General features: G+C 46.4%; 2 protein-coding genes across 3 annotated transcripts in view; one reads left to right on the forward strand and one right to left on the reverse strand.

Annotated features, from left to right (window-relative positions):
• The first annotated feature begins 6 nt into the window (after window positions 1-6).
• Window positions 7-13,551, forward strand: CIAO1 (cytosolic iron-sulfur assembly component 1). 2 transcript variants are annotated; one of them, XM_012786899.2, is made up of 7 exons: window positions 12-361; window positions 931-1,079; window positions 1,232-1,343; window positions 1,441-1,529; window positions 1,752-1,953; window positions 2,560-2,647; window positions 3,534-5,259. In XM_012786899.2, the coding sequence occupies exons 1-7, from the start codon at window positions 223-225 to the stop codon at window positions 3,772-3,774; spliced, it is 1,020 nt and encodes a 339-aa protein (XP_012642353.1). In that variant the 5' UTR covers window positions 12-222; the 3' UTR covers window positions 3,775-5,259. The 2 variants fall into 2 exon arrangements, with proteins under 2 accessions (XP_012642357.1, XP_012642353.1); XM_012786903.2 differs by lacking the exons at window positions 2,560-2,647; window positions 3,534-5,259 and adding an exon at window positions 13,280-13,551 and having other exon boundaries at window positions 7-361.
• The window catches only part of SNRNP200 (small nuclear ribonucleoprotein U5 subunit 200), a 29,678-nt gene continuing 22,777 nt past the window's right edge, over window positions 6,657-13,557 (reverse strand). The window contains exons 35-45 of the mRNA XM_012786893.3: window positions 12,625-12,733; window positions 11,273-11,381; window positions 10,646-10,835; window positions 10,385-10,549; window positions 10,058-10,179; window positions 9,670-9,813; window positions 9,391-9,567; window positions 8,947-9,107; window positions 8,772-8,853; window positions 7,187-7,279; window positions 6,657-7,092 (exon numbers count right to left, since the gene is read on the reverse strand). Coding sequence (XP_012642347.1) covers window positions 6,949-7,092; window positions 7,187-7,279; window positions 8,772-8,853; window positions 8,947-9,107; window positions 9,391-9,567; window positions 9,670-9,813; window positions 10,058-10,179; window positions 10,385-10,549; window positions 10,646-10,835; window positions 11,273-11,381; window positions 12,625-12,733 — 1,496 coding nt within the window. The 3' untranslated portion in view covers window positions 6,657-6,948. The remainder of the gene's footprint in view (window positions 7,093-7,186; window positions 7,280-8,771; window positions 8,854-8,946; window positions 9,108-9,390; window positions 9,568-9,669; window positions 9,814-10,057; window positions 10,180-10,384; window positions 10,550-10,645; window positions 10,836-11,272; window positions 11,382-12,624; window positions 12,734-13,557) is intronic.

Consider the following 13,557-nt stretch of genomic DNA (forward strand, 5'->3'; position numbering starts at 1 on the left):
CTGCCGGGGGGGGGTGAGGGGAGCGACTACAACTCCCAGGGGGCTACGCGGCTGTAGCCGCGGGCACTTTAGTTCCCAGGACAACCCGGGCCCTCGGGCGGAAGCCGGAGCCTCTGACGGCCGCTTGAGTCCGGGGTGGGCGTCGCGGAGACGTACGCTGTGAGACCCGCAGTTGGCGCGCCTGACCCTGCCCATCTCCTCCTCACCCTGCGCTGGGCCGCCATGAAGGACTCGCTGGTGCTTCTGAGCCGTGTCCCGGCGCACCCAGACTCTCGCTGCTGGTTCCTGGCCTGGAACCCCGCGGGGACCCTGCTGGCTTCCTGCGGTGGCGACCGGACAATCCGCATCTGGGGCACCGAGGGTAAGGCCCGGCCTGGCTGCGCGAGCCCCGGCGCGCGTAGTGTGTGAGTGCGCAGCCTGCCCGGGAGGTCGACCCTGCACGGGTTTACCGGCCGAGGGAGGAGAGGCGACCTTCGAGTCACGTTAGACAATCTGAGAAAGAATTTTCAGGCGAAGAAGATGGCAAGTACTGGAAGGGAAGCAAAAACATCGATAGGCTGAAACTGTTGAAGGAATTGTGATGGTTGCTGAGGCAGGAAAATGGAGAGAGAAATGTGGTAGGAAAGTAGGCTACAAAGTAACTTGCAACTGGACAGTGAGGTTCAAATTTTATCCCGAGGACATTTTAGGAGTCATTGGCAGTTTAGAAGGGTGCCTCCAGAAGTAGAGTTAGTTACATCTTTGTTGTTTAAAAACATGTTAAATACACCAGTTCAGCTTTAGCGCCCAGCTTGGCTCCGATATTACCACCCACCCCCAGCTCAACCCCACTCTCACCCCTATCCCCATCCCCATTATTGAACAGCTCGTTGGTCCTTTGCACCTTCTTGCACACCCAGCTCCAGAGCCTGTCCTGTCCTCTGCTTTTAGGTGATAGCTGGATCTGCAAGTCTGTCCTTTCTGAAGGCCATCAGCGCACCGTACGGAAGGTGGCCTGGTCTCCCTGTGGTAATTACCTGGCTTCTGCCAGCTTTGATGCTACCACTTGTATTTGGAAGAAGAACCAGGATGACTTTGAGGTAACCAGGCTGGATGGGACCAGGATTGTTGCCTATTTGCTCCTCTGGGCTGGCTCCGGAACCTGAGCCATCCTGGGCCAGTTGGGCTATACCCATGAGGACCCCAGGGGTCTTAGCTGCCTTTAATTCTCATCCCTCTTCCCTTTTCACAGTGTGTAACCACTCTTGAGGGCCATGAAAATGAGGTCAAGTCAGTGGCTTGGGCCCCATCTGGCAACCTCTTGGCCACCTGCAGCCGAGATAAGAGTGTGTGGGTCTGGGAAGGTGAGTCCAGGTGGAATTGGGAATCTCCTGACAGATATCCCCTTCTGTGTAGTTAACAGGGTTGACTCTTGGGTTCCTTTCTTTTGCTCTTCTACAGTTGATGAAGAGGATGAGTATGAATGTGTCAGTGTCCTCAACTCCCATACACAGGATGTCAAGCATGTGGTTTGGCACCCAAGCCAGGAGGTAAGAGTCAGGCAAGATCTCTTAGTGGGAAGGAATTTTGATGTGGAGGCTTGTGCCCAGGCCTCTTCTGCTTTTCAGCCTTGACCTGACTCATAGGGATCTCTGTGACCAAAAAAAAAAAATTAGTCTCTATAAAAACAGATCCCTATCCTGGTAGGGGGAGGTATTAGCACTTCCTGGGCCATACAGGCAAGTGCTGGGTCTCCTTTTCCCTTCCCTCAGCTATTAGCCTCTGCCAGCTATGATGACACAGTGAAGCTGTACCGAGAGGAAGAGGATGATTGGGTATGCTGTGCTACTCTTGAGGGCCATGAATCCACTGTGTGGAGCTTGGCCTTTGACCCCAGTGGCCAGCGCCTGGCGTCTTGCAGTGATGACCGGACTGTGCGCATCTGGCGCCAGTATCTACCAGGCAATGAACAAGGTGAGGGTCCAGTAGTGGAGCTCCAGAGGTTCAGTCTGCTAAGGGACATTCATGAATCATAGTAAATTGGGGTAAAAAGATGTGCCACAAGAGAGCACCAGATTGAGTCCTGGAAGAACCAGGAAAGCTTTGTGGACAGAGCCATTTCATCCAAATTTAAAAGAACACGTAGGAATTTAACATGAGCTTTTTACACAAGAATTCCAGGTGAAAACCCAACAGTGAGTAAAGGCATTGGTGGTGAGAATGTCTAGACTTACTTGAGGATTGGTGATTCATTTAGATGGGACGTAGTATATAAAGGGTTTGAGAAGGAATAAAGTAGTTGGGTTGGCTGATGGGTGGCCTTCAAAGGTAGAATAACTAACTAGCTATAGTCTGCAGCAGAACAGGAACATTTTCTTCTCCGAATTCTGCTTTAGAAAGGCCAGTCTGGCCAGTGTGTAAGTGACATCAACAAGGATGGGGACAGAGGAATGGAGACATGGACTCATAATTAATTGAAGGTGGGGGTGAGGGAGGGCTCACTCTGCAATGGTTCAGTTACTCCCCTAAGATGCCTGGGACATGGAAACATCTTAAGCTTAAGAGAAGTCTGTCCTGCAGGGGTGGCATGCAGCAGCTCTGACCCAAGCTGGAAATGCATCTGCACTTTGTCAGGCTTCCACTCCAGGACCATTTATGATGTTGCTTGGTAAGTCGTCCACCCCTATCCTGCCTCCCACCCCATAGCAGGGATTTTAGAGAAGTCATGGCCTATGCTGCACTCTGCCACGTTGAAGGAGTGCACTGGAATTAGGAGCAGCCACCCCATTTCTTCAGATTGGGCCTGACTCTACTGTGCTGGCTTAGAGCTGCCTGGCCTGGGATGCACAGGATCAGGGAACAGACTTAAACCCAAGTTTGCACCTGGGTTAAGATCCCAGGCTGTAAGGGCATCATACTATTCAGAAATGACTGAATTTTTGGATTCGTGGCTGGGGTATGTATGGTTTGCTGTCACTGACTCTGCCCTTATGCAGGCCAGAAAAGCTGCACCATTTATATAGGAGAGTATTTCAAAGGGCAGTTCCAGCCCTTAGAATTGATCCCTAGGAAATAATCTGAAACTAGGAAATGATCTCAAACAATGAAAACACTGATGTGTGCCCAAGCTTGCTTTATATTAGCAAACATGTGGAAACAACCTATTTACTCAATAAAAGTGAACTTAAATAAATGAGGTAAAACTCAATAGCCTATTAGGTCACTGTTGGAAGAAAATACTTCATGACATGGGAAATCCTTCATGACATGGGAAACTGCTTATGCTAAGAGAGAAAAGTGCAGTTCAGAACTGTATATCATTTTTTAGGGTAAGTGTATGGGGGGGACTAGATAGATGCACCCAAAGCCTTACGTGGGTGATGTTTGTGGCTCTGTATTTGTCAGGGAAACTCAGTAAGAGACTTTTAGCTGAGGCATGAAGTTTGGGAAGAGAGCAGGCTGGGAAATGTAGAACAAATCTTTCCTACCTAATTAGCCAGGTTGGGTAGGGAGGAGATACCTACATTACCCACTGATGTGCATCTTCCTCCCAGGTGTCAGCTGACAGGGGCCCTGGCTACAGCTTGTGGGGATGACGCCATCCGAGTGTTTGAGGAGGATCCTGGCTCAGATCCACAGCAGCCCACTTTCTCCCTGACAGCCCACTTGCGTCAGGCTCATTCCCAGGATGTCAATTGTGTGGCCTGGAACCCCAAGGAGCAGGGGCTCCTGGCCTCCTGCAGTGATGATGGGGAAGTGGCCTTCTGGAAGTATCAGCGGCCTGAAGGCCTCTGAGCTATCTTGACTTTGGACAGAGTAATGGTTCCTCAGAAAATGTTGTAAGACTTCCCCAGGCCTTGAGAGTACCTGGAGGAGCATCCTTGACCTTCTGTTTGACTGGCTTCTATTCTGACTTGGGTAGAGATGTGGACCACAGAACTTTCCCCTCCTTAGACCCAAGGGCCTTAGTAAAGGGCTATAGAACATCAGTATATTGTTACTGTGCCACAGATTTTGCTTTAGGTCACAGTGTTAAATTTGGGAGGAGGGATGAATATACTATTTGTAATCACTATATATAAAATGGGGCATATGTGTCTCAGATCTTTCTGAAGTTGTAAGCTTTATAAAAATAATCCACCTGAGTCTCAAGTCCTATTTTATAAGGCATTCACAATTTAAAGTATTTCCATGGTGAATTTTTATCTGAAATAGGTCCTACCTTCCCAATTTCTGGGTAAGTTCCTGCATTTAAAATACCCAATCAATATTGAAGGAAATTTTTTTCTTAATGTCGGTTTGTTGAGAGTGAGACACCTCTACTTTCTCTTAGAAACCCTCACGTACCTCCTTGTGCCATTATGCTGTGATGGCAGCTGGGAATACAAAAAAAAAAATGGGCAAATCCTAAAGGGAGTTAGTACTGGATGCAGGCTGTACATTCTTAACAGGGATGCAAACTGGTTCTTCATTGGGGGAGGGGAAAATATCTTAGAGCAAATAGCTTGTGGCCCTCTAATAGCCCACAGCACATAAAGATAGCATATCTGTGGTATTACATTTTTTTTGGTGGGAGTGTTTAGGATGAAGACATCTACTAAGGCTCTTTAGGGGAGTGATAATGAAGAAAAGTTGAGAAACCCTGCCATAGGCAATCAGTTCTTCAGTCTCAGGTTGTCTCTGACCATCACTTCCAATTGGGTTTTTTTTGAGACAAGAGTCTCACTTTGTTGCCCAGGCTAGAGTGAGTGCCGTGACCTCAGCCTAGCTCATAGCAACCTCAAATTCCTGGGTTCAAGCAATCCTCCTCTCTGAGCCTCCCGAGTAGCTGGGACTACAGGCATGTGCCACCATGCCCGGCTAATTTTTTCTATATATTTTTAGTTGACCAATTAATTTCTTTCTATTTATAGTAGAGACGGGGTCTCTCTCTTGCTCAGGCTGGTTTCGAACTCCTGACCTTGAGCAATCCACCTGCCTCGGCCTCCCAGAGTGCTAGGATTACAGGCATGAGCCACCGAGCCCGGCCCCAATTGGGTTTTGATGCGAGGATGGTCCTCGAAGCCATATAGCCTTAAGTTTTTTTTTTTTTTTTACACTATAAAAGTCATGTATCTAAAGACTTCAGATTTCAGAACAACTGGGACAGTACCTAGAGCAGTGGTCTTCAAAATGTGGTGTGCAGATCCCTGGGAGTCCCTAGACTCTTTTGAAGGGGGGAAGGTCTGTAAGTTCACCTGTTGGCACTGTAGCATGAATAAAGCTGGTGGCAACAAACTACTAATCATAGTCTCACTGCCTTGTACTCGAGTAAAAATATTGCCAACTTCACTTAGAAATGCTCTTGATCGAACTAGTAAAGATGATTAATTGTATTAAATGTTGACCCTAGAGAATACTTCTAATCTTCTGAGAAAATGGGAAGCATACATAAAGCACTTCTGCTGCACACTGAAGTATGGCGGCCTTGAGGAAAAGCAGTTGTGCAACTGAGCTGCAAGCTGAATTAGCTGTTCTTCATGGCATACCATTTTTACTTGAAGGAACTAGCAAATTATGGTATTTGGACTTGGCTATTTGGCTGACATTTTGGTAATGAAATGCATAGACATTAGAAGAATTTTCCAAATGATCAATGCATGTTACAAAATCATTCATGGGTAAGATTCACTCAAAGTGTAAGACCAGTGGGTTTTAAATGTAACAGAGTACAATAATGCACTGATAAGGTTTCAGATTCCACATTGCCTTTAAGAGACTGCCACTTGTGGAGTCTTGGTATAGCATCAAAGAACAGCCACAATTACCTGAAGAGGCTTCAACACAAATGACATTAAATATTGGATGTAGAAACATGTATAAGAATCCAGCTGTCTTTTATGAAGCCAGACATTAAAGAGATTTATAAAATTATAAAATGCTACCCTTCTCTCTGGATTTATTTTGTTTTAGGAGTTATTTTAAAATAGTTTTAATTTTTAATATAGTAAATACCAATGGATATAACCTAGATAATAAAAGCTCTTTGGGCTAGTCTCCAGAACTGAGAAGTTCCTGTGATTAAAAAAACAAGAACATACACACATACATCAACCTCTTTTGGGTTCTTAATTTTCTATAGTGTAAAGGGGTCCTGAGAGCAAATCATTTGGAAACTGCTGACCTAGGAAAACTGCCCTTCAGAATCATCTTTTGGTTTTGTGCACATCCCTAAAGAACAACAGAAAGCAAGAATTCAAATAAAAATCTGAAGATCGTGATTACAAAATCAGTTTACCAAGACTGGGTCACATCCCTGTGGAACATTTTAACGCCCCTGCTGGTTGGTGCTGCCTCCTTCTGGGGACACTGCAGAATTGTAGAAAACGGATCCTGAGAAACCTCTAATTTGTGATCTATCCACCAAGGTTCAGTGTTGGCTGCTGTGGTAGTGCTGGTGTGTGGCTAACATTGAGGAGGGGATTCAGGGTCATGCGCCTGACTAAGGAGAAGCTGCCCACCAGCGTTCCCTCCTCCAGACTGACTGAAATGGCTACAGGTAACAGCACAACTAAAGAGCAGGCTTGTCTTCCAGAAGTAATTGTTATAAGCAAGTTCCAGCTAAAACCTCAAATCTTTGTGGCCAAGCCCTTAGACTCAAGCAACAACTTTTCATTTGGAATCATTGCAAAGACAAATGGTTTCAACAAGTTATTTTATTAGAATGTCTGACTCAAAAGGAAGTACCAGGAACATGCCTTAAAAATGCCATATTATGGTTTATGTTTGACATGGCACCTGCAGACAATGGATCCAGAGTTTGCCACAGCAAGGGGGCAAAAGGGAAAAGTAAGTGGAGGTGGGCTGGGACAGCACCGGCCCTGACTGGCCAGCCAGGCTGATGAGACTGGTCTCCACAACCAAGATCCTTATAACTGTACATGTTTCTAATTCTGGCTCAACTCTACCCAAGAGTAAATGCCTCAGGACTCAATCTGAGTCACTGTCCGTCTCAGCTTCTTTCACATCCACACTGAATTTGTACTCCTGGTCACATCCCATGTAAGCGTCACTCATGAAGTACAGAGTATAGTTGTGGGCACCAGTGGCTGGGGCCACAAAGTCCAGTTTCACCTATGGAAAACAGAAATCATGAGCATGGACATGAGTAGAGTTCTCACCCTGCCCCACCTCCAGAACAAATGCTAGGGCCAGTGGACACACTCACCTTGGCCTTCTGCTGCAGGGTGAGCCTCTTGATGGAGATGAGGCTATTGGACTTTGCATCTCCAATCACCACCCACCAGCCCTCTTCACGTTTCTGCAGTGACCAAAAACCAATCATTTCAGCACAAAAAATTTGAGAATGGTTACAAAGAACAGAATAAAAAAAATATGAAGGCCTTCCAAAGTCCTTTCCAAAATATAATCTAATGTAACTAAGATTCTGAAACTGTCAAAAGATGTCTCAAATGGACTTAACAGTGGGGGGCAAGCTTACTGTTGTTTAACCACTTCAGTACGAGCGTCGACTATAGTTGATAGCCACAGATGAATGCGCACAGCCGAGTGTTGACTATAGTCAATAGCCGCCCAAGCTTTGACTTTAGCCAATAGCCGTGATACGACTTTTCTAATTTTTCATTTACTAAAATAAAATTGTAAACATTTAAAAATAACATAATAGGCCGGGCGCAGTGGCTCACACCTGTAATCCTAGCACTCTGGGAGGCCGAGGCAGGATTGCTCAAGGTCAGGAGTTCGAAACAAGCCTGAGCAAGAGCAAGACCCCATCTCTACTATAAATAGAAAGAAATTAATTGGACAACTAAAAATATATACAAAAAATTAGCCAGGCATGGTGGCACATGCCTGTAGTCCCAGCTACTTGGGAGGCTGAGGCAGGAGGATCGCTTGAGCCCAGGAGTTTGAGGTTGCTGTGAGCTAGGCTGACACCACGGCACTCACTCTAGTCTGGGCAACAAAGCGAGACTCTGTCTCAAAATAAATAAATAAATAACATAATAAAAACATATACATATATGTTACCTATTCTGATTTACATTACAAGTAAAGTTGCCTGTAAAGTAAAACAAGCTTTCAGTGCTTTAAAGCTTTCTTCATCACACAAGAGCAAAACAGATTCGTCGTCAATGCACAGCACAAACTATCGTGCGGACTATGAGTGCGGGCTGTGGGCAAGGTTTCGCAGCCGGTGAGCACCATACTGAAGTGGTTAAGTCCTGACTCATTCCTTGTATCTTCTCCCACTTAGTGCTTGCCACTGAAGCCAAGGTGGTACTACTCATAGAGATCTAGTCTTTGGAGCCTGGCAGCTTTGAGTTCCTCAGTACCCCTTTCAGTACAAAGCACATATACCAGCTGAGAAAAATCTTAACATGGAGCTGAACCTGCAGCAGAAGAAGATCCAAAGCAGGCCCTGTGGAAGTCCTCTTCTGAAGCCTAGCCTCTTCTATTAAGCCCTCTTTGTTGGCCCCTCCACTGTCATAAAGCCCCAACATCCCAGTTTAAAGCACTCTTTCTTCGTAGCCTGCTGAAAAGCTAGTTAACAGTATCAAATGACAGTTTAATTGAAAGTTTATAGCAGAAACCAGATAGTCTCCCATATAAAGAAAATAAGATTTTCTTTCTGTGGGTAAAGAACTGAACAACTAGAAGCACAGTAAGTGGCAACAGAAAGAAGAAACATCAACTAGAAAAGCCCAGTGTCCTGACAATGGCTCCTTGTACTCAGGATCTAGCTAGTGAATAAGGTGAATTGACACCTGGTAAAGGCAGCTCCCAGAACATACCTGTGGGAAAAGAGGTGCAATAACAGGGCCTGTGACTTCCTCTTCTCGCTCCAGCTGCACCAGCACCACAACTGGGCCACCACTGCAGGGGGAAAAGCAGAGCAGCACATCAGTACAGTAGCATGTTCACAGCATGTCATCAAGGTACCCCCAGCAGGGACCCTCTCTGGCTTACCTGCGGATGCTATCCTTATCCACCACTTCGTAAGACAGTTCAATATTAGGGTAGCGGTTACAGAAGCGGGCCACATCTGCGATCTGACTGTCAGTCAGCTGAAGCAATGCATTCCGTTCCTCATCCTCCATCTCCATGATATCGAAAACACTCTCTACCCCCTGCAATGGGTATTCAGAAGTCAGGGAAGAGGAGAGAACACAGATTAGCAGCAAATGACACTGGCTCCAAATCTCCTACACTGTCAAATCATCTAAAGACATACCTCCAAAAAACATGGCCCATAGCTGGCAGCCTCTCTGGCATCTCAATATGGAACAGCTTCAGAGGAACCAGAACTAAAAGTTTCCCCAACTGAGCACTCACCTCCCACAACCCATCTCTGGTCTGGGGCACTCATCTCTCAGGCTCAGTCACCTAATACCCCAGGCCAACCCAGCTCACCTTGTCTGTGCAACGTTTGATATGCTCTGAGGTGAAGTGTGGCAGCTGTTTCAGGTATGAATCCTTGGACCACATGGCTTGGGTGACCATCTGGGCCAGTTCCATGGCTGCCAGAGCAGGGCTAAGCCACCCATTGCTGGAGAGGACATCCACACAGGCCTGGATGAGCCGGATTGCCTGAAAAGGAAAAGAGTACAAGAGCAGGCAGAGTTGGAACCAAGACTTCCTAGGCCACCAGTGGTCCCTCCACCCCATCCCACATCTACATCCACACTCTACCTTACTAAGGATTTCCTCTGTATCTGACTGCAGCTCAGCACTCAGCTGCATGCGGGACAGGTGAGCCTGCAGAAGCAGGTTGGTCTTGACGTGCGGATCATTGAACTTAGGGTTATTCAGCTTGTGGGGGACCTTCTGAGCCAACTAGAAAGTGGAAGAAAAATAGCTGGTGATGAACAAGTGTCCCTACCTGAGACCAGCTCAGGCCAAAAACACCAGTGGCCCGGGCTCACAACCCTTCAATACCTAGAGGAGTGGGTGTGGTGGAGGAATGGAGATGTGTGTGAGGGTGGTATAGAGGATGGAGGGTGGGGGGTGTATACGAGATGTTGGGCACACAGGCCAAGTTTCAACTCTAAGGATGTTCTCCTGAAGCCGATGTCCTCACCTGCCGCAAGAGGTTGTCTTCATGGTGCCGGATGGGAATATTCTCATACTCTGCGGCATTGGAGATGATCTCGATAAGCCCTCGCACCTTGGTCTTGGCATTCAGGGACATGCTGAAGAGCTCTGACAGAAAAAGAGAAAACTTGAGAGGAACCAAAAGCAGGCAGAAAAGGAGCAGGAGCTACCCTGCTCTCTCCTGCAATGCCATCCCTCTGACAAACACATGGGCACTTGCCACCCTGTCATCTCTCATCCCAGTAGGTTCCAGACCCCTGCGTAAAAGAAGGCTCCCCACAGACAGAGACACAAGCTGCTGCCAGCCCCTCACCAATGGTGGTGTAGTTGATGTAATAGTAGGCCGCGATCATGCCCAGGTTCAGAGGCGCCACGTCCATCTCATCCTCAATGCTGATACACTTAGACTGCTCCAGGTCACTCAGGGTCTGCTCCACCAGCTCTGACAAGTGGTCAGACAAGTGACGATGGGAAATACCTGTGGAGGTGAGAGGTTAAGTGGGGAGTCAGGGAGATGCCCAGCAAAGGCTGTGAAAACCATCGAAGGATAATGTGTGCTCCAGAGTCCACTGACCCTGCAGGTTGTAATAATTGGGGTTCTGTGTCATACGGCGGTACAGAAAGGTCCAGGTGAGGTAGTCCACAGCATCCTGCTTATTCTCAATGGTCTTGGTGACAATCTCAGCATTGAAGTGGTCATGCATACAGTGGTCCAGGTGAGACTCTACTGGCAATGGCTCATATAAGAACTTTTTGAAGAAATCCTGTGGATTAGGGGAGGGGCAGTAGTAAGACACCATCGTCACAAAAGAGGGCCAAGGGCAAATCAATGGTAATGGCCCCTGTGTAACAGACACAACTAATCCCCAAATGAAAAAATCCACACATTTAGAAAGTGGCATCTCTGGTTACAACACACAGTGGGAACAGGGATATGCCAAGTCACCAAGGCAGAGCAGTCAGCAGTGCATGAGGAACGTGGAACCAACCAGAGGACAAAGACAAAAACCTCAACACATGGAGTTAGCCCAGCAGTAGCAAAATTCCACGCAGCTGACAGGCTTAGGACAAAAGCCATGTGAAAACAAAAAGCAGAAGGTGACAGACTAAAAAAGCTACTAAAGACATCTATCAAAAGAAAGAATAAAGAATTTGTTCCGAGGCTCAGGATCTCAAGATGTCGCACAAATCCAGGACTTGCCTTTTTGGAGCCCTGACACATGATAACACAGCGCCCCTCATCGTCCTGCAGGGGGCGGTTGGCATGGCCCACCATCTGAAGCACATCATAGATGGGATAATCCACATAGCTGGTGACAGAAGAGAGGAAAGGAGGAAAAGGTACATCAACACAGAAACCATACTAAGGAGGCCTAACTCCTTGTAATATCAAAGTAAGAGTAAAATGCAAATATGGGGAGATATGGTCAAATTACAGCAAAACTGTGTTTGTGGGCCGGGCACGGTGGCTCACTCCTGTAATCCTAGCATTCTGGGAGGCCGAGGCGGGTGGATTGCTCAAGGTCAGGAGTTCAAAACCAGCCTGAGCAAGAGCGAGACCCCGCCTCTACCAAAAATAGAAAGAAACTAATTGACCAACTAAAAATAATATAGAAAAAATTAGCCAGGCATGGTAGCGCATGCCTATAGTCCCAGCTGCTCAGGAGGCAGAGGGAGTAGGATCGCTTGAGCCCAGGAGATTGCGGTTGCTGTGAGCTAGGCTGATGCCACGGCACTCTAACCTGAGTGACAAAGTGAGACTCTTGTCTCAAAAAAAAAAAAACAAAAAAAAAACAACTGTGTTTATGACCTTTTGTGCTTAGGAACTAGTTTCACTCATATCATCTCACTTCACATCATTTAGTTTTCAAGTGTAAGGGTCACAAATTTATTGCTCAAGGTCCATGAACCAAAGCTAAAAACCCATCTAATGCCAAAAGCCAACCAAATAATTCCCTATTAAAGGATCAAATGTGTAAGTCAAGCTTTCCAAACTTAATAGCGGTATATTTCATGACTTATCAAGTCACCTTACTTTAATTCATATCTAGAAGCAGTTTCAAATGCTAAAAATGAACCCATAAATAAAACTCATTTCAAAATAATCTGTATGTTGGGAAAAAACTGAGTTAAATTATTCAGGTTTTTCTGAGAAAGACTGTTCTAACTTCTTGTCACTACCATAGGTGTGTGACCTTGAGCAAGTTACTTTTCCTAATCTATAAAACAAACATTAACAACATAACAACATGTTATGGTTGTGTTATGGTTAACATGTTATGGTTAACAACATAATCTCAAATATTTCTCCTGGATCTAACATCTTACTTCTCCAACCTACTACAATACAGAAAGACAATGACTAAAAAGCAAATGTGACCGTAAGTTCTAAGACTACAAATTCTCTCAAATACCTGGCTCTGGTGGAATCTCGGCTGTACGTTTATTTCCCTAACACCTCTTCTTCATAACAGCTTAATTTTTATATTTGCAGATTTACGTTCATTTGAAGGGGGGTGGTTCGCATTAACATGGAGCACCAACTATACTCACGCGTGGATCTTGCCATTGTAGTACTGGGTGTCCATGATGATCACTAGGTGAGCAGCCACGTTCATGCCCCAGCAAAGACTCCGAGAAGCCACCACCACCTGGATAGCACCTGAGCAGCAAAGGGGAAAGGAGGACTGAGGGTAGGGCTTCCTGGGCAAAGCAGGTTCACTGCCTCCTGGGCAGGTAGTGGCTTACCTCATACTGCATTTCACAACTCAGAGACAAGGCTGGCTGGGAACAAGGTCTTACGTGACTGAGAGAGCTAACACAACCCTGTGAGAGGTAGCTCCATGCTGCTGGTGCCTTGCTCTGGGGACTATCCTAGAGGAAACAAGTAATCCTAGAACAGAACCCAAAGCCCCGGAAAGCAAGGCTTACACTACTGATGAGGGACTGGGCCTCAGACTGGAACGTGCTAACAGCCGCTCAGCCACAGGCTGGCCCAGCACCTGGCAGCAAAATCAAGATCTCTGAGCATGGCCCAAACCATGCAGATCCAAGGGTCCAAGAGTGATAATTAAATGTTTAGTCAGGAGGATCTGCACTGAGGCTCCAACGAGCAGTCTCCAATGGTAAAACTACTCTGCGTGAAATAGAGTTTCACTATTTCTATTTATCTCTACTAAAAAGAGTTTCACTGTTTTTGTTGCTATAGGTCATCAAGGGACAGTGGTCAGCAGGAGACTAGCCAAGGGAGAACCAGAGCTCTGCCGTGTGCTACATCTCTCAATCCAACAACCTCAGGAAGCCCGGCATCCTTGGAGAACCAGGTCTAGGGACGAAGGTCCTGGACTCTAGAAAACCAGGTTCTGAAGTTACATAACCTTATGTGCCTGCCTGTTTCCTCGTGTGGCAAATAGGGACAGTGTTTTCTTGGGAGGACCAAATGAGATAACAAATAAAATAATCCTAACAGTATTTTGAAAATGTCGA

The sequence above is a fragment of the Microcebus murinus genome, chromosome 3 (assembly GCF_040939455.1).
Source record: "Microcebus murinus isolate Inina chromosome 3, M.murinus_Inina_mat1.0, whole genome shotgun sequence".
Classification (NCBI taxonomy): domain Eukaryota; kingdom Metazoa; phylum Chordata; class Mammalia; order Primates; family Cheirogaleidae; genus Microcebus; species Microcebus murinus.